Raw genomic sequence first — 24,381 nt, forward strand, 5'->3', positions numbered from 1 at the left:
ACAACCTAGTTCGTAGGTCGTCTCAAAGCAGTTCACAAATCATTATCCGTGGTTATAGCGCCTTTGCAACCAGCCAACATCTTTCTCAACTCCCTGGGGATACAGCCGGTGCTGCCATTTCTGCACTCACAGCTAGCATTCTAAAATGACTGCCCAACCACATACTCATATACAGCTGAGTAGGCTGGAACAAGCTGAGTAAAGAAGATACAACACAGTGCCATGCCATGACTCGAACCTGCAACCCTTCAGTCACGAGCCCGGCGTCCTACCAGGCTACCACTAGACTCCCGTGCATCCTAAAGGTGAAAACCTATTCAAGTCAAGGCTGGAAAACTAACATATCCACAGAAGGATTAAGGATTGGTTGGACAGGAGGCTCCAGTATATACAAGGGTGGACAGGAGGTTCCAGTATATACAAGGGTGGACAGGAGGTTCCAGTATATACACAGGTGGACAGGAGGTTCCAGTATATACAAGAGTGGACAGGAGGTTCCAGTATATACAAGAGTGGACAGGAGGTTCCAGTATATACAAGCCCATAGAAAACTTTAGTATAGAAAACTTTAGTTGGTGGAATCTCAAAAGCATTTATATGAAAGAATCATCGTCGTTTATAAAACAAACTGACAGAACTCCCACAACTGCACAGAGGACAGCTTCTTTTGCAGATTGGTAACTAGAGATGGCCGACAGTAGTTTAGATGTACAATAAAGACACAGCTGTTAACCTCTTCAGTTCAATAGACACAATACAACATGGTGAGGATGCCAAACACTAAATCAGTGTATACAATGCCAGCATAATTATTGTACTATTCAACCTCTCCCAGGTTGTGTAGGGCTATACTATTTAACCTCTCTGAGGTTTGTGTAGGGCTGTACTATTCAACCTCTCCAAGTTTTCAATTACTATAATAGGTTAGCACCTCCCCCTTGTCTATTTTTAGCCCAGACTGGCCGGATCAAAGACCATTGCTTCTCCAGGAGGTACAAATATTACTTCGCCTGTCTCTGCTGCTGACAACCTTATCTAGCTCTACTACATTTGCGGGACATCCCTGTTAAATTATTGAAAGCTCTGATCCTTACTTAATATTAATTACTCGGAAATAATGAATTCTACTGCCATAAAACAAACTTTCTATTGCTATTTAACACATAAATTGTTTGTACTCTACACACTGCATAAACTGTTTGTATTCTACACACTGCATAAACTGTTTGTAAATCTGATATTTTATGTAAGAGTACGTACAATAACTTGTCTTTCAGATCTTTTGTTATACATCCCATAATAAGCAGCTAACAATGAGAGCACTAAAGCAAGTGTATTCGGGTGTGTGTTCTCCGTGTGAGCACAAATGCACGCTTCAGGTCAGGAACACACACTGAGCTTGCACTTCCTGTGTGTGAGCCCTCCGTCAGACAAAACTGCACCAGCCAAGTTAATTGAAATCAGAATTTAGAAAAGTTCATATGCTATATCCCACCCAGAAAGATAATTAGGCAGAGTCTGTCATCCTGGTCCGATTAGACTCCAACATGATTACAGCCTAGTCTAGCCAATTAAGCTAATTTCAATTTGGGTTAACTTCCACATACTAACAGGATCATTAAAATAATTTTTCATTAATCCAGTGACATTCCGAGATACCTTAGTATAAAGGCTGTTCTACTGGAACGTAAACAAATGTTAAATGTTTCTATTACGCTATACTTATTTACAAAACACTGGATTATTTCTGTAAGCTGTATCAACCTTATGCTAACATTTTACCATCTTTTCCTCAGGAGAAACAGATGGCTTCATCCAATGTTCACAGAAAAGCATAACAAGGTTTGCACACTTCCTTATTTACAACATTTCTGTAAGTGTGAATACCTATCCTTGATTGGGTTTGTCTAATTCCATACCCGTTGCATTTTGAGACCTTCCTTCACCAAATGTTTTGACTGGCCCCATCTTTAGAGACTCACAATGTATCTGCCCTTCCTGTTTTGAGTGGACCCTAGGTAAGAGAGTTATCTTTCCTTGCTATTTGAAGACTTCTGATGTTTAGAGAACTTACTTTTTCTAACAGCTCTGTCCTGTTCCTGCTGGAGTTTCTCCCTCTGACTTGTCAGTAACAGTTTATGGTCCTCCTGCATGGTGGCTGTAGTTTCTATATGGTCGTGTCGCGTGCCCTCAAGTTCAGATTCAAGCTTGACCTTACGTTCCTGTAGTTCAACTGTAACACGAAACACATTAATAGAAAGTAAAATAACTAAGAACCATTGTTTATAAAGTGTCCATTGTAAGGGACAGACCATTGTAAGGGGCCGATCATTGTTTATAAAGTGTCCATTGTAAGGGGCAGACCATCGTAAGGGTCAGACCATCGTAAGGGTCAGACCATCGTAAGGGGCAGACCATTGTAAGGGGCAGACCATCGTAAGGGGCAGACCATTGTAAGGGGCAGACCATCGTAAGGGGCAGACCATCATAAGGGGCAGACCATTGTAAGGGGCAGACCATCGTAAGGGGCAGACCATTGTAAGGGGCAGACCATCGTAAGGGGCAGACCATTGTAAAATTGTCTGCCCATGACTTTTCATATTGAAGATTATAAATACACAACATCGTCGTAAAAGATATGTTTTGTCAATCACAACAATAAAGGGACGGTAAAAGATATCACTTTGTGACCTTGACCTAGGGTACTGGGATGAACACGTGTCATCAACAGTTGTTCAGAAGTTATAACTGGGACAGCTGACCTTTGATCACTTATTTTGACCTTGACTTTGTCCTAAAATACCAGATACCAGAAGTGGACAGCTTCAGAGAATGATGGAATGACATCATTACGCATTATGTTACGATTTACTTAGTGGTTACGTAAGATGCATCAGAATGATATCATCGCAGATTAGAGTTTACTCACCTAGTTGTGACTGAGCCTCCGCCATCTCTGTCTGAAGTTTCTGTAGTTTCTCCGACAGCGCGGGGCAAGAAAAGGCATCCAGCTACAAAACAATGGCATTCTGTCAGAAAACTAAATGGATAACAGTCTGTGGAATGAAACCTTGTGCTTTTACGAGTTACAACAAGACGATTAATGGCGTATATTAATATCATATAAAATCTTCCATCTTGGGTCTTGTTACAGTGAGGTGATGAGGTTAGCCAACATCAGCCTGTAGCAGACAGTGGTTACGACCTGAATACATACCACTCATAGCACTGTACACAAACATGTACACACAATGTAAACAAGGGGTTGAAATCACAAACAAATGGTGTATACATCCCTATAGATATACCTGAAAGATGAAATGTGTTTTCTCCGCCTAAATTGAAATTGTGCATGTTTGCCATTTTCTGACTCAGACGTTGTAGGTTGGGTTGAAAGAAGAAACATTGTATTTTGCCTTCAGAACAGAATTTAGAATTGCCCATATTGCAATGCTAGATGCATATATATTGTTTTTAATATGGCTTATTTGATATAATATATATTGTTTTTATTATGACTTATTTAATATAATTTATATTGTTTTTATTATGACTTATTTGATAAAATATATATTGTTTTTATTATGACTTATTTGATATAATATATATTTAACCATTTGATGCATCCTATTGTTTAATCAATAAAATATGATGAAATACAGAAATTTGATGCATTATGGAATGGAAATTGCCAAAAAAAAAACCTGCTGATTATTGTAGACTTTTCGTCAGTTTGTTGCAAAAAATTAATATTTTCATTAAGGATTCACATAAATACAATATCAGTTTATAATTTTAAATCTCTCAATACTAGAACATTTTAAGTCAATCACTTTGTATAGATTTGTGAGCGTCAAAAAAGTCTCTACAAAGGGAGACAACTCTGACATGCATACTTCCAAACAGAACTTGTACTGGTGAAGTCTCCTAATCCGTGTGGCACCACAGTCACAATAACAATGTACATATTTGTACAGATAATGTCCAGCTTTATCACAACAGGTATGACCATCCCTTCACTGATGTTACTAGAGTGACCCTGTCAGGTCGTACCGAGGTCATGGATTACTAAAGTATCACTGCTCAGTTAATCTACCAAACTGTGATTTATCTATCTAACGATGATATAATTGTAACCGGAAAAAGAATAGTGTGCTTCCACCAGGGATCAAACCCTCGATCTCAAGGTTCCTAGTCGGACGTTCTACCACTGAGCTAAAGGGAAATTCCCTCTAGCTCGAAGCTAGAAGGTGACCGTACTCTTATGTACAATTATAATCTGCCACATAGTAAACACCACTACTTGTCTTATATAACCTTCTAGAGAACACCACTATCTAGGTATTGTCGAATAGACAAAATGAACCCTAAATAATATTAGTATGTAGGCTTAGGTAAATTTTATATAATTTACAACAATTATGCAACAAGTTTTTTCCACTAATATTAACCAAATTGGTTGGCCCAGATATTAATGCTCAGGGAATCTTAATGTCGGAAAAAACCCATGCGGTCGGGTTACACATCCTATCGGAGAATTGAACCCCGCCCGCTTCGGTGGAAGGCTAGTGTGTTATCCACTGTACCACAAATCCCCAACTTTTGTAGATGTTTTGCGGCAGTATTCTTGAAATTCTAATTACAGTGTTGAAGTGAAGTGTTTCTGAAAACTTGACTTCTCCTTGACAGTTGACTTGAGCAGCTGGAGGAAATATGAAAATACCAACAATAATTAATTTTATGTGATGGAGTGATCATCTGTCTGGGAACAGCTGATCATGTTTACAGCCTTGATGAGTCAAGTAAATGTCCCTTAGTCTCTTCTCATTTTGAAGAACCAAATTTTCACTTCTATATATGAAATAACTTCAATTTTGATTCCTTTTCTATAATTGCATCTTAATCTTCTATTCATTAACCCTCCCACCCCACCCCTTTAGTTCCTCCTTATAGTCCTATGACCTTGTGTAACCCCTGCAACGACCTCCCTTTTGTTACCCCTATCAATCCCTTTGTAACCCTCTACACCCGATTTGAAAGCCCCTCCATAACCTACTCATATGAATCTCCCTCACTAAACCCTTCCACTCTGTACTACTCCTCTGAGTTACCTTTACCTACGCTTCCCGCCCTTCATAGCCCCTCTTATTCCCCTTCAATGTGTAACTCTCAGATATGCCCCTTTCTGAACCCCTTTTCCCCTGTTATGTCTGCCCCTCACACCCCTCCCCTCCGTAATTCTGTCTCCTCCCTCAGACTTACATCATGGCTAAGGTAGTTGACGAGAGCAGCCATGGCATCGAAGGCTTGTAGATTAGACCTCATTTGTAACTTGGCGAAGTTGAGTTCTTTGGTCCGCGCCTCACAGAGAGCCTCGAGGCGGGCTATCTCCTGCTTGGTGTGGGCAGGGTCTGGCTGGGTGGGCAAGGGCTTCTGGAGGGTCTTACTCTTACTGCTCTTGTTGCGGCTTTGGTCTGTAATAGAGAAAAGCAGGTGGTTTTGTCATAAAGGTTGTGTGCCATTAACCACTACTCTAGACCTCATTGTTTGTTAGAAGATGATGCTCAAAGATTTACACACAATGGACCCTATGACTAAGTATCATTACTCTAGGCCTCATTGTTTGTAAGAAGATGATGCTCAAAGATTTACACACAATGGACTCTATGACTTAGTATCATTACTCTAGGCCTCATTGTTTGTTAGAAGATGATGCTCAAATATTTACACATAATGGACCCTATGACATAGTATCATTACTTTAGGCCTCATTGTTTGTTGGAAGATGATGCTCAAAGGTTTACAAACAATGGACCCTATGACTTAGTATCATTACTCTAGGCCTCATTGTTTGTAAGACAGTGCTCAGAGATTTACACACAATGGACCCTATGACTTAGTATCATTACTCTAGGCCTCATTGTTTGTAAGACAGTGCTCAGAGATTTACACACAATGGACCCTATGACTTAGTATCATTACTATAGGCCTCATTGTTTGTTAGAAGAAAATGCTCAAAGATTCACAAACAATGGACCCTATGACTTAGTATCATTTCTCTAGGCCTCATTGTTTGTTAGAATTTATGTTTGTTTGTTTGTTTGATTTTGTTTAACGTCCTATTAACAGCTAAGGTCATTTAAGGAGCGCCTCCCCTGTGTGCAAGATGCATGCGTGTAGTGTATGTGTGTGTTTTTTGGGAGGCTGCGATATGTTCGTGTTTATCTCCTTGTGATAGCGCAGAACTGATGCCGACTTTATAGTGCTACCTCACTGAAACATACTGCCGAAGACACCCAGCAGGACGCCCCACCCGGTCACATTATACTGACAACGGGCGAACCAGTCGTCCCACTCCTAATTTGCTGAGCGTTAAGCAGGAGTAGAAACTACCATTGTTAAAGACTTTGGTATGGCTCGGCCAGGGGACAGAACCCAAAGCCTTCCTCACAGGGGCGAACGCTCAACAAATGGCCAAAAGTGAGGCATTGTCAAGGGAGACATTAGGAAGAATAAAGTTATTTAGAAAGGAGAGAAGAGATAAGGTCCCAAATAGAAGACAGTGCTCAGAGATATACACACAATGGACCCTATGACTAAGTATCATTACTCTAGGCCTCATTGTTTGTTAGAAGACAGTGCTCAGAGATTTACACACAATGGACCCTATGACTAAGTATCATTACTCTAGGCCTCATTGTTTGTTAGGAGAAGATGCTCAAAGATTTCTTCATGGCTGATCCCATGACTTTGTAATGAATGAAGATTATTTATTTGAACACTGCTGATGGTCTGTAATCAAAGCAAGTTATAAGAAAAATGTCTTTACTTTGAGCCTCAAGGTTTGTAAGAAAAAGTATGTAGTCGAGAGCTTGGGTCTAGGTTGTTTCCGAGGCCATACTTACAATAAATGGCCCAAATCTCTCTCAAACTGTTTAATGAAATATGGTGCATAACCATGATATTTTGTGCTGGGCGAACCATGAAGGAACAGTAGATAAAAATGCCTGTATATATAAATGTCCCTCGGTCCATACCTGTATGTAAGCTGTGGATGCAGCCACTACCGGGAGTGTATCTGGGGTCCACCGTTAACCAATCAACTACAGGAAGGACAGACAGGTAGAAGGAGATACAGGCCATACTCTTACCCAATCACCTCATCGTACAGAACAAATCTGATCCGATATCAAACAACTGTCAACATGATTGTTCAGTCAAATCTTTATACACACGTTCCTCTATTGGCGTTCCGGCTGATCCACCGATCTCCGTGATCGTGTCTGAACCTTAGGATCACTGCGTTTGTACTAACGAACCAAAGTTTCAGTAAGATAAACATGCCACTAAACTTAAATGTAGCACTGTTTTTCACAAAATACTTGAAATAGATGGAAAATTGTTGGCAAATAACAAATAACAATAAAGTAGTTGATCCACAGAAATGAATTTACAAGCTTTCCCTAGGAATCACCCTTCAGCCTATGTTTTGTTTGTAACAACAGACACAAGTGATTCACTTATTCTCCCCGAAGTATGTGGTCCTCTGAGTTAATGAAATATTCAAACCTTCTTAGAACAAATCGGAAAAAATGTCACCAGGAATAATGTTCATCCATAGGATTGTTTACACAACGTTACAAGTCTTCTTCAGCAAACTGTAATGGAATCTAATGGTTTTCAAACAAAACACTCTCGTTCCCTGTACATGAACTTCTAACACAGGGTGATTAAATCCAATCACACACCACATACAGGTAGTCCTTATAAATGTGGCTTTTAGATTTCAAGGAGGACTGATCCCCCCCGCAGGTCTGTCGGCACAGAAATTTAAACTCAGAATGTTACCGGCACAGAAATTTAAACTCAGAATGTTACTAAGTGTGACATGGACAATATGGAGACGCAGATCTAATCCTTGTATCTATCAAACCAAGCTACACCTGAATGCCCCGAGTTACGGGGGACAAACCCACACCTGTATTCCCATGTCAGGTACTTCAACCCCAGGTAACAACGTTAACAGAGGTAGGGGAGGGGTGCAACTCAGCCAGGTAACAAGAGGTTTACTTCCCAGGCAACGGCTAAGGGGGGCAAGGCTGAGGGGGAATGAGAGTCAAGCCTCAGGTATACCCCTTCAGTATTGGCTTGAGGACGAGGAGGAGGGGGGCCTACAGGTACACAGGTAACTTCAGACAGGTGTAAATCAATGACAATGGGTTTTATGTCTATCCGGATACAGGCGTATTGGAGTTAAGTTTCCAATTTTATGTACACAAATACTCGAGAGAAACTGAAATCACTTACAACATGTGCATGTCAAGAATACATAAGAGGTGTGTATGTGTAATAACAGGTATTGTATACCAGGTAAAAAACTTGTGTTACCTCACGGAATAATGTTTTATACCACGCACCAGTAACAGGACTGGTTTACTCTCATGGATGTCGATTCCACTAGGACAAACCGTTAAACACTCCTTTATTACCAAAGTGATCATACGACCAGACTGACCACAGACATTGGTCCCATAAACATAGGATGTCCAAGATTATGTCCTGACAAAGGACTCAAGACTTGCACTAAGACACCTGACTAGAGTTTAAACTAATGACCATGATAGAAATACAAATGACCTTTGCCCATAACAAGCCTTGCTGAACTATGTCAAAGATTTACTCCGCACAATCCTGACCAGTGTCTAAAGCCTTGAGACCCCTTACTGACATCCAAGACCAGACCCTGTACCCTACTAAATACAACTGACTTACCCCTGACCATGACGTAGAGTTTGCGGGCCTGAGTCGGTGTGGAGCTGACCGACTCCCGGAGGACACAGACCCTAACCGTGGGGAGGGCCACATTTTTACGCCTCCCTCTAAACATCATAACAGATTCTCATGTCCACCCATCAATCGTGTATCGATATAACTAACTTTTTCATGAATATATCAATATTTCCACCTGATTAGTATGGATACACAGTCAGGGTGATAGAGGAAGGTAACTAATCCGTTTGTGACGGCCCCGAGGTAGTGTTGACATACTCAATGTTGACATACCCTGGGTGTGGAGCAGTTCTCCAGTCTAGTTTACTCTCCCTCAGATATACCTGTACAAACGCCAAGCGCCTTATCAATACAGGTAATGGACTGTGAAGTGAAAACAATCAGGTATATTACACACCTGCTTCACAGATTAAGATTACAGGGGATTCTGCTTATATCCAGACTTCCTTATACCCTCCCAAAGATCTGTCAAAATCCATTTCACCGATACACCAAGGTAGAATCGCCATTTCAACCTAGAGCAACTTATGATAGAAGAACAATCCTGGGTAATTTGGAGGTAGAGGGTATGCTAGATGGACTATAGAATACAAACGGTCACTGCTTATTCCACAGATTTTAGGTTTAAGAATATGTACTTCAGATTTGAGGTAACAACTATAGAAGATAGATAGTAAATTAGATTTTCTGTTTGGTACCTATGCAAAGCCCCTGAATCTGATTATCATGAGTGCATGATAGATATATGTAAACCAAAGTTGATTAAAATGTCACCCTTTGGAGTGACACTTTATATCACCTCTGGATCTCATCAAGACATGCTTATTATGAAGAATAAATCTTATTATTATAGTTCTGAAGAAGAAGATTTTAAAGAAAACTGCCAATAAACATTGATCCAATGACATGGTGTACAGTGCACTACAGCATATTTTTTTTCTGAAGGTCATTTACGTAATGGTCTAGTTACAAATCCGTTATATTTTGAACACTGTAACAGTTAAACCCTCTTTGTGTGATAAGAAAAGCTAGATTAGTGAACACTTGTCCAACAGTAGTTTGATCTACATTTTAAACTTAGCCAATGTGTGAAAAAGACCATTGATTTCATTGGTGTACAATATCATAAAGAAACAGTGTTTTAAGGAATCAAAAGCTTCATACTGCTTAATATCACATTTCTGTTAATGTCATGTTGCATGACATTAACAGAAATGTGATATTAGGCAATGTGACATTAACAGAATCCACAGTATTAAAATAAACTTGAAATATCCAGGACCTAAGCATTCTCTGAATTAATGAAAAGTTCATGAAACGCAGCTATTACTACAACCAGTGCACCAAATCTAAAAATTAATTCCATTTTCAAAGTTTCAGTAATGGGAACATTTAACTGTGTTTCAAATAGTCGGCCCTTGATCTTATCACAACATTACTCATCTGTACTATTTTTAGTTTAAATTGAACGTATTTCACACCAGGAAAGACTTAATTATCCATAAAAACCTGCTATCAACATGCCTGCAGTGACACTGACCATTAATTTCCTATGCACTGACCCTACACAGAACTGACCACGACTTCCTGTCGGACCCGGGTCCAGATGGCCCCGGTCAGACAGGTAACCAGCAGGGATGTGGCTATCATCTATCTCACTAATGGCTCGCTGCTACATGGTCATTCCTGTTAATGGGAGAACCACCCACACATGGTAAGTAAGGGCGTTGGCCACCACTGTCAGCTGGAGGGGGGTAATCATACCCTGCCTCAATACACTTCTCTGTAAAACTGCCCGCCAGGAATGTTTACAGCTATTGGACCCTCGACTTTAGGAGAGACAGACTCACAGGCGCCAAATAAATCTTGTTTTCAAATTCTCAGGATGCACGATTTGACAAAAATTGTGTTCCATCTTAAATTACTGTCCAGAAATATCCTACAACTAATGCTACACATTGCAATCATTCAAAACAAATAGCATGTGATTTCAAAATAATTAATCAAGTAATCAGAAATGTATGGGAAAGTACCAGCAAGGGTACCAATGTTGAAATCCTTTGTTAGCTTTACATGTACATCACACAACTCGACTTCTTTCCTAATCTTGCTTCAATTATTACATCTACAATTTAATCATTAGGCTGTAAGCAAAATGGACCAAAGGTTTTACTTAGTTATTTAAACTCAAGTATCACACACAGATTGAACTTCTTACCACATAATCATTTGACAGTTCTTGGAATAACTAGACTTGTATTATTTCACTGAAACAATCTAACAAGTCAAAAAGTAGCATGAACTACAGCCTGCATGTCAGCCTCACAGAGGAACACAAGAGATTCCATTACCTAGCCAAGGTCATAGAGAACTGCCAGAGAAACGCAGAGATTCCATTACCTAGCAAAGGTCATAGAGATTCCATTACCTCGTCAAGGTCATAGAGATTCCAATACCTAGCCAAGGTCATAGAGATTCCAATACCTAGCCAAGGTCATAGAGATTACATTACCTAGCCAAGGTCACAGAGATTCCATTACCTAGTCAAGGTCATAGAGAACTGCCAGAGAAATGCAGAGATTCCATTACCTAGCCAAGGTCACAGAGATTCCATTACCTAGCCAAGGTCATAGAGAACTGCCAGAGAAATGCAGAGATTCCTCTACCTAGCCAAGGTCATAGAGATTCCATTACCTAGCCAAGGTCATAGAGAACTGCCAGAGAAACGCAGAGATTCCAATACCTAGCCAAGGTCATAGAGAACGGCCAGAGAAATGCAGAGATTCCTCTACCTAGCCAAGGTCATAGAGATTCCATTACCTAGCCTAGGTCATAGAGATTCCATTACCTAGCCAAGGTCACAGAGATTCCATTACCTAGCCAAGGTCACAGAGATTCCAATACCTAGCCAAGGTCATAGAGAACTGCCAGAGAAACGCAGAGATTCCAATACCTAGCCAAGGTCATAGAGATTCCATTACCTAGCCTAGGTCATAGAGATTCCAATACCTAGCCAAGGTCATAGAGATTCCGTTACCTAGCCAAGGTCACAGAGATTCCATTACCTAGCCAAGGTCACAGAGATTCCATTACCTAGCTAAGGTCATAGAGAACTGCCAAAGAAATGCAGAGATTCCATTACCTAGCCAAGGTCACAGAGATTCCATTACCTAGCCAAGGTCATAGAGAACTGCCAGAGAAACGCAGAGATTCCAATACCTAGCCAAGGTCATAGAGAACTGCCAGAGAAACACAGAGATTCCATTACCTAGCAAAGGTCATAGAGATTCCTTTACCTAGCCAAGGTCATAGAGATTCCATTACCTAGCCAAGGTCATAGAGATTCCATTACCTAGTCAAGGTCATAGAGAACTGCCAGAGGAACACAGAGATTCCATTACCTAGCCAAGGTCACAGAGATTCCTTTACCGAGCCAAGGTCATAGAGATCTGCCAGAGGAACAGAGGTTCCATTACCTAGCCAGGGTCACAGAGATTCCAATACCTAGCCAAGGTCCCAGAGATTCCTTTACCTAGTCAGGGTCATAGAGATTCCATTACCCAGCCAAGGTCACAGAGCTTCCTTTACCTAGCCCAGGTCATAGTGACTCAATTACCTAGCCAAGGTCACAGAGATTCCTTTACCTAGTCAAGGTCATAGAGATTCCATTACCTAGCCAAGGTCATAGAGAGCTGCCAGAGGAACAGAGATTCCATTACCTAGCCAAGGTCACAGAGTTTCCTTTACCTAGCCAAGGTCATAGAGAGCTGCCAGAGGAACACAGAGATTCCCTTACCTAGCCAAGGTCACAGAGATTCCATTACCTAGCCAAGGTCATAGAGAGCTGCCAGAGGAATACAGAGATTCCATTACCTAGCCAAGGTCACAGAGATTCCATTACCTAAGCCAAGGTCATAGAGAGCTGCCAGAGGAATACAGAGTTTCCATTACCTAGTCAAGGTCACAGAGATTCCATTACCTAGTCAAGGTCATAGAGAAGACTCATTCAGGTTGTGTTCCTGATGTCAATGGTATCCGGTTACAATGTTACCAGGCCAAGGGATTTCAGGATAACCTCCTGATGGCCTTTCCTAATACACCATGGCCTATCTCTTTAGGGTGCCTGATCCCAAGATTAGTAATACCTGGCAGAGTGGCACATGTAACATCAAAACTCTGAAATCTAAAACCCTCATTTAAATGTTGCAGAATGTTTCTCCTCCGATTCTAATGTGAAAATGGTGAATTGTGCTCTAAAACCAAGACAAGAGGCCCAGAGGGCCTGCAGCTCTAGCCCAGATTATCAACATGTATAAGGTTAGCATAATTTGCAGACTAGATGAGCTCTAAATGTTGACTGTTTACCTAAATAAAATCTATTAGAATAAAAGCTACATATGTCATTTTCATAACACACTATTAAGTATAATGGTTCTAAACCTCAGGACTCTCTATAGATAATTTTATATGAAACTACTGGTCAAATATCAATGATTCTATGTCTTTCAGTTCTAAAGAAGAACTTGTTTAATGTAAAAGTTTCCAAGAGAGATGATACACCGTACCATAAGCTCCCAGTGACTTTGTGACAGCTGAGCTAAAGACTAAGTACCTCGAGTGTGTCCCGGAATCTAGATCACACTATTAACTCATTCACCACTGAAGACTCATTTGAACTCTTCCAATTCAAAGGTTGGAAAAGTTCATTATACAATTTCAGGGGTGAATGAGTTAACCAAGTGACAGACTAAGGAGAAATTGAAAGCAAACATTCCTTGCCATCTTGTGTTGAATGCAGTTTGTTATCAGGTGCAAGGCATTCATGTGCAATTACTGCTGTGAAAATTGGCAAGTTCAGAAACGAAACAGAAAATCTAAACCAGAATCGTCAAAAACACGGACCTGCAGTACACACAAAAATAGTGGCCTCATGGTTTAACTGGAAGAGCACAATCTACTGATCTAGTAAAATGGTTTGTTTTTGTTGATGTCTGCTGTGGAACGATGAATGTTTTACAGATCTGCAGAAAACTTATCTGAAACGTTCTATACATTATGAAACCTGAAGTGAAAATAGAAAGAAAAAAAACATTGACAGCAATAGAAATTGTATAACCTGAATGCCTTCGTAAATATTTATTTATAGTATCAGGCTAATTTCTTTGTTTAATCTGATAAGTTGGTGTAGAGATTAATCCCCTGATAGTGTTCCTCCTCCTTGCCCTCCCCCTCCTGTACACAAGTATAATTAGATTGAGGGGTCTGTCTGTTTGTGACCCCGAAGGCCAGTACACTGTTATACCATCTTCCCCTATGAATCAGCCCCCACTTCCTGTACATTGTGTTTTATGTATTTTTTTACCAATTTCCTTTCTCCAGCCCAAGCTTCACCACTTGTGTTTCCTATCAAGTCTGGCAGACTTTTACCCCCTTCCCTCGATCCCCTCCCCTCCCCTCCCAGGACTTGGCTATACTGCACATCCAATTATTTTTGTGTGTACTTTATTTTATAATATTGCGTTATTTCGGAATACTTGATTTAACAACTGAGAGAATCCTATTTCATTAATGATAGCAAGTGTTGATGGAATTGATATGCCACTATGACTTGACTTTGTGAAAGACCCCATTGAGAATTAACATGAAAACTCATGAAGATCATTGATTGAGGACTTTGCTAAAGTAATATACTCCATCCTAGGATATAGATTTACAGTTTAACATTTTCAAGGAAGAGAGGAAAAGATGGTCTCAATAAACAGGTGGTCTTTATAGCTAGGGTTTTATTATGAGAAATAGACAGGTGGTCTTTAAAGACAGGTTTTTATAATGAGTAATAGACAGGTTTTTATAATGAGTAATAGACAGGTGGTCCTTATAGACAGGTTTTTGTTATGAAGAAAACACCACTAAGGATATACTAAGGATGTTAGTAATAGACAGGTGGTCTGTATAGACAGGTTTTACAGTATACACACCTATCCCAGGACAGTCGCTGTTACTCACACATGTTAATGAGAGAGATGAAATATCAATATCTTATATAGATTTCTACACCAGCTGGACTGTATCTCTCCTACACACTTAACCATCAGTCAATAACACACACCTTAGCCATCTCTACACACAAACCTTAGACATCTGACACACAAACTGTAGCAATTTGAACACATTCTCATGTTTTTACTACTCTCTAGTTAAAACATGTATATATAGTACCAGCCAAATCCCTAAACTGTTCAAAAAGGTACACAAAAAGGTACACTGAAGTTCAAATGAACATCAGATTTAATAACACAAATGTTTCTCCAGTGAGCTAGCTATCATAAACAACAGCACAAGTATGATGACTTGGTATGTTAGTAAAGTGTAAACCATCGTTTGTTCTCAATAGGTTAATTACCAGAGTTAAGTGTTAAAACACATTCAGAAGCATTGTGCAGCCTCCGTCTATATCATCTTACAAGCGCTGGTAATCAGTATATCAACTTTGTTATGTAATACACCTATAAACACTTGTTATTTAACTTAGATAAACCACTGCAACTTATATCAGAGGTTAAAATAATGAAATTCACGTGTTAAGATAGACATACATTTATAAGCTCGCAATCTAAACACTAGATCGAGAAGATAAACTATCACAACAACTATCAGAGATTTTAGCTGTGAGAACAACAATTATTAAAACACATCAGTTATTGTAATTCTAACACCTACCCCTCGAGAAAAACTTGTCAAATCCAACCAGCCAGGATCGGGGACGGGACAGTTTACGGGATGTGCGTGGTTCTGTCATCTTTACTTAGTCTAGTCCTCACAACTCCAACAAAATTAATTCTCCTTAAAATGTCAAATCCAGTTTCTCCGTGAAATGTCAAATCAAGTTTGACACAGCCAGCTGGAGACAAAGAAATCCAGCTGAAACTGTCTCCAACGATTCTACAGAAATTTTCTTCAATAAATCTGGGTATTGTAGAAATCCTGTTTTAACAGCCACCATAAATGTCCCACAGCGCAAGAAGTTTCCTTGGAATTTTTTCCGAACCATAAACAAAAGTGAAAGTCACCGGTGCAGCTCTCCTCTACTATCACAACCAACCTAGTGTTAGTCGAAATCACCACTGTCCTGAATGACCAGCTGGACACTGGGGCGAAAATGACCAGTCTAAGGTGACCAGAGGGAGATGTCCCGTGAGAGAGGAGGGTGTATCCCGGGCCACTGCCAACCTAGCACTGGGACATCAGCTGGTGTGTGTGCTGTTTTTTCTCCCTCAGGAGGAACACTGCAGACTTCAATTACCGTGGTGTGATATCAGCCTCTAATTGTATACACTACAGGCAGTGGGGCCATATGTCACTCCCAGCCCCTTTATACAACATAAACACCACCCGGTTCAATAAGCCTGCTCTTTTGTCTAAAACTGCACAGTGACGCCCCGGTAATGCAGACTTGTGCAACATGCACAGTGCGTATTGACTTGCGTCCTGTCAGAAGAGGAACAGACAGATACAGCACAGTTATCACCGAAATCCCGATAAATTCTGTCAGATATGGTAAATAGTGAGAGGCTTATGTCCCTCAGCAACATTAAACAGAAGCCGTTCCAAACTTTAGTCACCACGAAACAACAGATCTGGAGTAGAGACTATACAGGAGATGCTGTCTGTTGAACAAGCTTTACCCGAGTTGTAGTCTGTTACCAGGGGGAACTGGTAGCACCCTGATAGGATCCCAGAGGAAGTGGGTCTGATCCCTACTGACCCTAGATAGGGCTTCCTGCCTGTCCCCTCAGACTGCTGAGCTTGCGGTTCTCTCCTCTCTTATACATACAGAGGTGTTGTACCAGGATTCCTAATTATGGACCAATCTCCAATTTTTCAAACTCTTTTAGTATGCTTGTTCCTTTAATCTTACATTGGTTTTTTCTTCCTTTAATCTTACATTGGTTTTTTCTTAACTATTATGGGTTATTTCCATTTGAATTCATAGTATGGCCCATAGCCCCTGCTCTTCCTTATCCCCGGTTGACACACTGGATCTAAACACCCCTGTATTTCCCCTAATGGTTTTCTGTCTACCCATACCTTTCCAATAAACACCATGCTTGAAAGCTCTCTAGCAACTTTTCGGTTGATTATCTTTTTCAATTAGACCCTTCCCTCCTTCACAAACATTTACCTCTCTGTGGTAGAGTAAGTGTGGAGATGTAGCTCTCCCCCGTTTAATACTCAGCAGGACTAACATGTTAATCACACTGTGGGTAACCAACATATACCCAAACCCACCACCCATCCCCACAGCTTAGGTTTCCCGTCCTAAAAGTACATCATATCAAACTCAGAATTCGAGCATGAGTTAAGTCTAGACTTTAAGAATCTACCTGAACCCTTTGTCTGTGTGCCTCAAGTATCTCAAGGTGAATCTAACCTCCTTCTCTTTAGTCTGTGGAAGTTCCCTTAAACCTCCCTCTCCAACCCAACATTAGTGAATGGAGTTGGGTGAGAGGGGGGTAAAGGGGTACAAATTCTGCTTCTCCAACCCAACATAAGTGTATGGAGTCAGAGGAGATGGGTAAAGGGGGTACTAATCCTGTCTCTCCAACCCAACATTTGTGTATGGAGTCAGAGGGAGAGGGGTAAAGGGGGTACAAACCTGTCTCTCCAACCTAACATCAGTGTATGGAGTCAGAGAAAAGGGGTAAAGGGGGTACTAATCCTGTCTCTCCAACCCAACATTAGTGTATGGAGTGGTGGGGGGGAGAAGGGGTAAAGGGGGTACTAATCCTGTCTCTCCAACCCAACATAAGTGTATGGAGTCAGAGGAAATGGGTAAAGGGGGTACTAATCCTGTCTCTCCAACCCAACATTAGTGTATGAAGTCAGAGGAGAGGGGTAAAGGGGGTACAAATCCTGTCTCTCCAACCCGACATAAGTGTATGGAGTCAGAGGAGAGGGGTAAAGGGGGTACTAATCCTGTCTCTCAAACCCAACATTAGTGTATGGAGTGGTGGGGGGGAGAGGGGTAAAGGGGGTACTAATCCTGTCTCTCCAACCCAACATTAGTGTATGGAGTCAGGGGGAGAGGGGTAAAGGGGGTACTAATTCTGTCTCTACAACCCAACATTAGTGTACAGAGTCAGGAGGAGAGGGGTAAAGGGGGTACTAATCCTGTCTCTCCAACCCAACATTAGTGTATGGAGTCAGAGGGAGAGAGGGTACAAATCCTGTCTCTCTAACCTAACATTAGTGTATGGAGTCAGAGGGAGAGGGGTAAAGGGGTACAAATCATGTCTCTCCAATAAAACATTAGTGAATGGAGTCAGAGGAGATGGGTAAAGGGGGTACAAATCCTGTCTCTCCAACCCAACATTAGTGTATGGAGTCATAGGAGAGGGGTAAAGGGGTACAAATCATGTCTCTCCAACCCAACATTAGTGTATGGAGTCAGAGGAGAGGGGTAAAGGGGGTACAAATCCTGTCTCTCCAACCCAACATTAGTGTACAGAGTCAGGGGGAGAGGGTTAATGGGGTACTAACCCTGTTCTGCCTCTCAAATCACTGTCTCCTGTGACATTACTGCATAGAATTGAGGGAGTTTCAAGATATCATTATGTGATTTTAGTGTATCCTGCCTTCCAAGCCCCCGACACTAGTGAGATTGTGTATGGAGACTGGAGGGATAGGTAAGGAGTACTTATCCTGCCTCCTCATCTCGTCTACCCGACACTAGTGAGATTGTGTATGGAGACTGGAGGGATAGGTAAGGAGAACTTATCCTGCCTCCCCATCTCGTCTCCCCGACACTAGTGAGATTGTGTATGGAGAATGGAGGGAAGGGTAAGTGGTACTTATCCTGCTTTCCAAGCCCCTAACACTAGTGAGATTGTGTATGGAGACTGGAGGGAAGGGTAAGGAGTACTTATCCTGCCTCCCCAACTCGTCTCCCCCGACACTAGGGAGATTGTGTATGGAGACTGGAGGGAAGGGTAAGGAGTCCTTATCCTGCCTTCCAAGCCCCAGACACTAGTGAGATTGTGTATGGAGACGGGAGGGAAGGGTAAGGAGTACTTATCCTGCCTCCCCAACTCGTCTCCCCCGACACTAGGGAGATTGTGTATGGAGACTGGAGGGAAGGGTAAGGAGTATTTACCCTGCCTTCCAAGCCACTGACACTAGTGAGATCGTGTATGGAGACTGGAGGGAAGGGTAAGGAGTACTTATCCTGCCTTCCAAGCCCCCGACACTATTGAGATTGTGTATGGAGACTGGAGGGATAGGTAAGGAGTACTTATCCTGCCTCCCCATCTCGTCTCCCCGACACTAGTGAGATTGTGTATGGAGACTGGAGGGAAGGGAAAGGAGTACTTATCCTGCCTTCCAAGCCCCGGACACTAGTGAGATTGTGTATGGAGACTGGAGGGATAGGTAAGGAGTACTTATCCTGCCTCCCCAACTCGTCTGACACTATTGAGATTGTGTATGGAGACTGGAGGGTTAGGTAAGGAGTACTTATCCTGCCCCCCCATCTCGTCTCCCCGACACTAGTGATATTGTGTATGGAGACTGGAGGGAAGGGCAAGGGGTACTTATCCCGGGTTCCAAGCCCCTGACACTAGTGAGATTGAGTATGGAGACTGGAGGGATAGGTAAGGAGTACTTATCCTGCCTCCCCAACTCGTCTGACACTATTGAGATTGTGTATGGAGACTGGAGGGTTAGGTAAGGAGTACTTATCCTGCCCCCCCATCTCGTCTCCCCGACACTAGTGATATTGTGTATGGAGACTGGAGGGAAGGGTAAAGGGTACTTATCCTGCCTTCCAAGCCCCCGACACTAGGGAGATTGTGTATGGAGACTGGAGGGAAGGGTAAGGAGTACTTATCCTGCCTTCCAAGCCCCTTACACTAGTGAGATTGTGTATGGAGACTGGAGGGAAGGGAAAGGAGTACTTATCCTGCCTTCCAAGCCCCTGGCACTAGTGAGATTGTGTATGGAGATTGAAGGGAAGGGTAAGGAGTACTTATCCTGCCTTCCAAGCCCCGGACACTAGTGAGATTGTGTATGGAGACGGGAGGGAAGGGTAAGGGGTACTTACCCTGCCTTCCAAGCCCCCGACACTATTGAGATTGAGTATGGAGACTGGAGGGAAGGGTAAGGAGTCCTTACCCTCCCTTCCAAGCCCCTGACACTAGTGAGATTGTGTATGGAGATTGGAGGGAAGGGTAAGGAGTACTTATCCTGCCTTCTAAGCCCCTGACACTATTGAGATTGTGTATGGAGACTGGAGGGAAGGGTAAGGGGTACTTATCCCTGGAGGGATAGGTAAGGAGTACTTATCCTGCCTCCTCATCTCGTCTACCCGACACTAGGGAGATTGTGTATGGAGACTGGAGGGAAGGGTAAGGGGTCCTTATCCTGCCTTCCAAGCCCCTGACACTAGTGAGATTGTCTATGGAGACTGGAGGGAAGGGTAAGGAGTAGTTATCCTGCCTCCCCAACTCGTCTCCCCTGACATTAACGGGAATACTCTAACATGTGGTGGGCCCATTGCTATGATATTGTGTATGGAGACTGGAGGGAAGGGTAAGGGGTACTCATCCTGCCTTCCAAGCCCCTTACACTAGTGAGATTGTGTATGGAGATTGGAGGGAAGGGAAAGGAGTACTTATCCTGCCTTCTAAGCCCGTGACACTATTGAGATTGTGTATGGAGACTGGAGGGAAGGGTAAGGAGTAGTTATCCTGCCTCCCCAACTCGTCTCCCCTGACATTAACGGGAATACTCTAACATGTGGTGGGCCCATTGCTATGATATTGTGTATGGAGACTGGAGGGAAGGGTAAGGAGTCCTTATCCTGCCTTCCAAGCCCCTGACACTAGTGAGAGTGGGTATGGAGACTGGAGGGAAGGGTAAGGAGTAGTTATCCTGCCTCCCCAACTCGTCTCCCCTGACATTAACGGGAATACTCTAACATGTGGTGGGCCCATTGCTATGATATTGTGTATGGAGACTGGAGGGAAGGGTAAACTAGTGAGATTGTGTATGGAGACTGGAGGGAAGGGTAAGGGGTACTCATCCTGCCTTCCAAGCCCCTTACACTAGTGAGATTGTGTATGGAGATTGGAGGGAAGGGTAAGGAGTTCTTATCCTGCCTTCCAAGCCCCTGACACTAGTGAGAGTGGGTATGGAGACTGGAGGGAAGGGTAAGGAGTACTTATCCTTCCTTCCAAGCCCCTGACACTAGTGAGATTGTGGTGAGATTGTGTATGGAGACTGGAGGGAAAGGTAAGGGGTACTTATCCTGCCTTCCAAGACCCTGACACTAGTGAGATTGTGTATGGAGCCTGGAGGGAAGGGTAAGGAGTACTTATCCTTCCTTCCAAGCCCCTGACACTAGTGAGATTGTCTATGGAGACTGGAGGGAAGGGTAAGGAGTACTTATCCTTCCTTCCAAGCCCCTGACACTAGTGAGATTGTGTACGGAGATTGGAGGGAAGGGTAAGGAGTACTTATCCTTCCTTCCAAGCCCCTGACACTAGTGAGATTGTGTACGGAGATTGGAGGGAAGGGTAAGGAGTACTTATCCTGCCTCCCCAACTCGTCTCCCCTGACATTAACGGGAATACTCTAACATGTGGTGGGCCCATTGCTAGTCAATCAAGTGGAAACAGAACAGTTTTGTTTGTTGGGGAAAAAAAGATCCAATTTCTGCTCAACTGTAAATGAAGGTTTTCTTTGTCTCTTTAAGCATTCAGACTAGAACATTCTATTTTAAGTATTTTAACTGTTTTAAAGACAACTGTCCCTGATGTTATTCTCATACAAAGGTCAAAAGTAACATTGAAGCAGAGACACTGCTAACATATCTATGTTTTATGTATTCATATCAAAATGTTTTATTAACCCACCAATGGGTGTGTAGTGTGATCTACTAGATTAGAACTGAGGTTACCAAACAATTCCATGTTGTTCTGTAGAGGGGGATAAAGAGGGGGAGCATGGGGTGGTGATTAAAGTTAATGATGTTAGCGAGCTACATTTACTAACTCTTAGCTGACATGTTTACCTCTCAGTTGAAGGCAGCTCAGGAACAGCTGACGAACATTTCACTTTGACATAAATAGACTTAATGAATCTCATCTTTTATGCTGAATTAGATCTGTTGTTATGGGGAAGAAGCTCCGGAGTTGGAGTCATGGTTCCAGGGACAAGAACCTCCGGAGTTGGAGTCGTGGTTCCAGGGACAAGCAGCTCCGGAGTTGGAACCATGGTTACAGGGACAAGAAGCTCCAGAGTTGGAGTCATGGTTCCGGGGACAAGAAGCTCCAGAGTTGGAGTCATGGTGCCAGGGGCAAGGAGCTCCGGAGTTGGAATCATTGTTCCAGTGACAAGAAGCTCCGGGGTTGGAGTCATGGGTCCAGGGACAAGAAGCACCGGAGTTGGAATCACGGTTCCAGGGACAAGAGGCTCCGGAGTTGGAGCCATGTTTCCAGGGACAAGAACCTCCGGAGTTGGAGTAATGGTTCCAGGGACAGGAAGCGCCGGAGTTGGAATCACGGTTCCAGGGACAAGAGGCTCCGGAGTTGGAGACATGGTTCCAGGGACAGCAAGCTCCGGAGTTGGAGTCATGGTTCCAGGGACAGCAACATTGTCTGGTGGATAGTTTGGTGTCTAGTACCTTTATGTTATGTTATTCACACACTGTATACAGGGGGCTGGATCACAAAAACTATAAACCATGTGTTCCCCAGCTTATCATTAAGTAATATATGGGTGATGAAACGTCCATAAAACCTAGAGATATGGTGTTTGTATAGACATTAAATATTAAACACGTTCTCTGTGTTAGTGGTGTGGTGAGTAAATAGTCACGATACTACCACTGTAATCCATTATCTACCTGCTAATCAAATCATTGCGCTGATGGAAACACACCCCATCTTCCTCGAGTTTATCCAGGGAAAATATTTAAAACAATTTTTGATTCCATTTGCCAAAATCAACTTTATTGAGTGTCTACATGTTCTGGTAATGTAAAGTAACCAAGGTGATATAAAATATTAAGTTTAAACAAAGACATTCCCACATTGCCTAGCAACCTCCCATACAAACCTGTAAACCAGATCTACATGTGGAACCAATTAATGTTACTAAAAATACCTCAACTTCAAAATCACACCGATATCACCGACACCTACAAGTAGACCGGAAAAACAACCAGAATAATTGATATTCCTGTCTTTCTCTAAAACAGACATGCCCATTATGAGGACAATCTAACATTAATACAAATTAAAATATGGAAAAGTTCACGTTGATTCTGTATCATTGTTGACAAAACAGAACTAAATCTAGTCATTCTACAGATGAGATGCCAATACATTAAAGGGTGATGGAAGCCCAGACAGCATCATGAGGACCATTAGAGCCGAATTACAGATTTAATCTTTTGTCTAATCAAACTTGTATCTTAATGCCTCAATCTTGACAGGAAACAGGAGATAAGGGAGCTAGCAGTTAGGTTCTCAGGAACCGTCTCCCCCCCAGCAATCCTGTCGAACCTTCAAAGGATTGACAGGTAATGAAATAACTCCCGGGACATTGTCTGTTATCTACACAGAGTTACCTCCCCTACCTCCCACAAAACCCTTTGATGACAAACTATTGCAGCCAAACAGAATACACTGTTTATCAATGGACAATAAGTGAATTAGAAACACACTGATGTCCTCATTGACCCCTGTCAGATATCACTGTTCTACTGACCCCTGTGTAAGTATTCTTGTCTCTAACAGACAGCTATACCCTCAGACAATCTGTCCATCAGAGATCACTGTTTTCCCCCTAATCTCACCATTTTCCTGTACATTACTCTTCCCTTGTACTTGTTTTAATTGTGATAACTTTCTGATGATTGGGTTGTTGATTTTACATTTTCAACATAAATAATATAACTTTCCCCTCCCACCGTAGCTCTTGAAGAATTACTAGATTTCAGAATAAGAATTATTAGATTTCAGGAGAAGAATTACTAGATTTCAAGACAAGAATTACTAGATTTCAAGACAAGAATTACTAGATTTCAGGATAAGAATTATTAGATTTCAGGAGAAGAATTACTAGATTTCAAGACAAGAATTACTAGATTTCAAGACAAGAATTACTAGATTTCAGGACAAGAATTACTAGATTTCAGGAGAAGAATTACTAGATTTACTAGATTTCAGGAGAAGAATTACTAGATTTCAGAAGAAAAATTACTAGATTTCAGGAGAAGAATTACTAGAAATACAGAAGAAGAATTACTAGATTTCAAGAGAAGAATTACTAGATTTCAGGAGAAGAATTACTAGATTTACTAGATTTCAGGAGAAGAATTACTAGATTTCAAGACAAGAATTACTAGATTTCAGGAGAAGAATTATTAGATTTCAGGAGAAGAATTACTAGATTTCAAGAGAAAAATTACTAGATTTCAAGAGAAAAATTACAAGCTTTCAGGAGAAGAATTACTAGATTTCAAGAGAAGAATTACTAGATTTCAGGAGAAGAATTACTAGATTTCAGGAGAAGAATTACTAGATTTCA

At 41.8% G+C, this 24,381-nt stretch overlaps 1 protein-coding gene across 4 annotated transcripts in view; it reads right to left on the bottom strand.

Annotated features, from left to right (window-relative positions):
* The window catches only part of LOC110461855 (microtubule-associated tumor suppressor 1 homolog), a 139,147-nt gene that overhangs the window by 27,149 nt on the left and 87,617 nt on the right, over window positions 1-24,381 (bottom strand). For all 4 annotated transcript variants that reach the window (XM_021515568.1, XM_021515570.1, XM_021515566.1 and 1 more), the window contains 3 exons: window positions 5,263-5,474; window positions 2,930-3,011; window positions 2,075-2,233 (listed from right to left, as the gene is read on the bottom strand). In XM_021515568.1, the coding sequence (XP_021371243.1) occupies window positions 2,075-2,233; window positions 2,930-3,011; window positions 5,263-5,474 (453 nt within the window). The remainder of the gene's footprint in view (window positions 1-2,074; window positions 2,234-2,929; window positions 3,012-5,262; window positions 5,475-24,381) is intronic.

Source organism: Mizuhopecten yessoensis, unplaced genomic scaffold (genome assembly GCF_002113885.1).
Source record: "Mizuhopecten yessoensis strain PY_sf001 unplaced genomic scaffold, ASM211388v2 scaffold10687, whole genome shotgun sequence".
NCBI classification, from domain to species: Eukaryota; Metazoa; Mollusca; class Bivalvia; order Pectinida; family Pectinidae; genus Mizuhopecten; species Mizuhopecten yessoensis.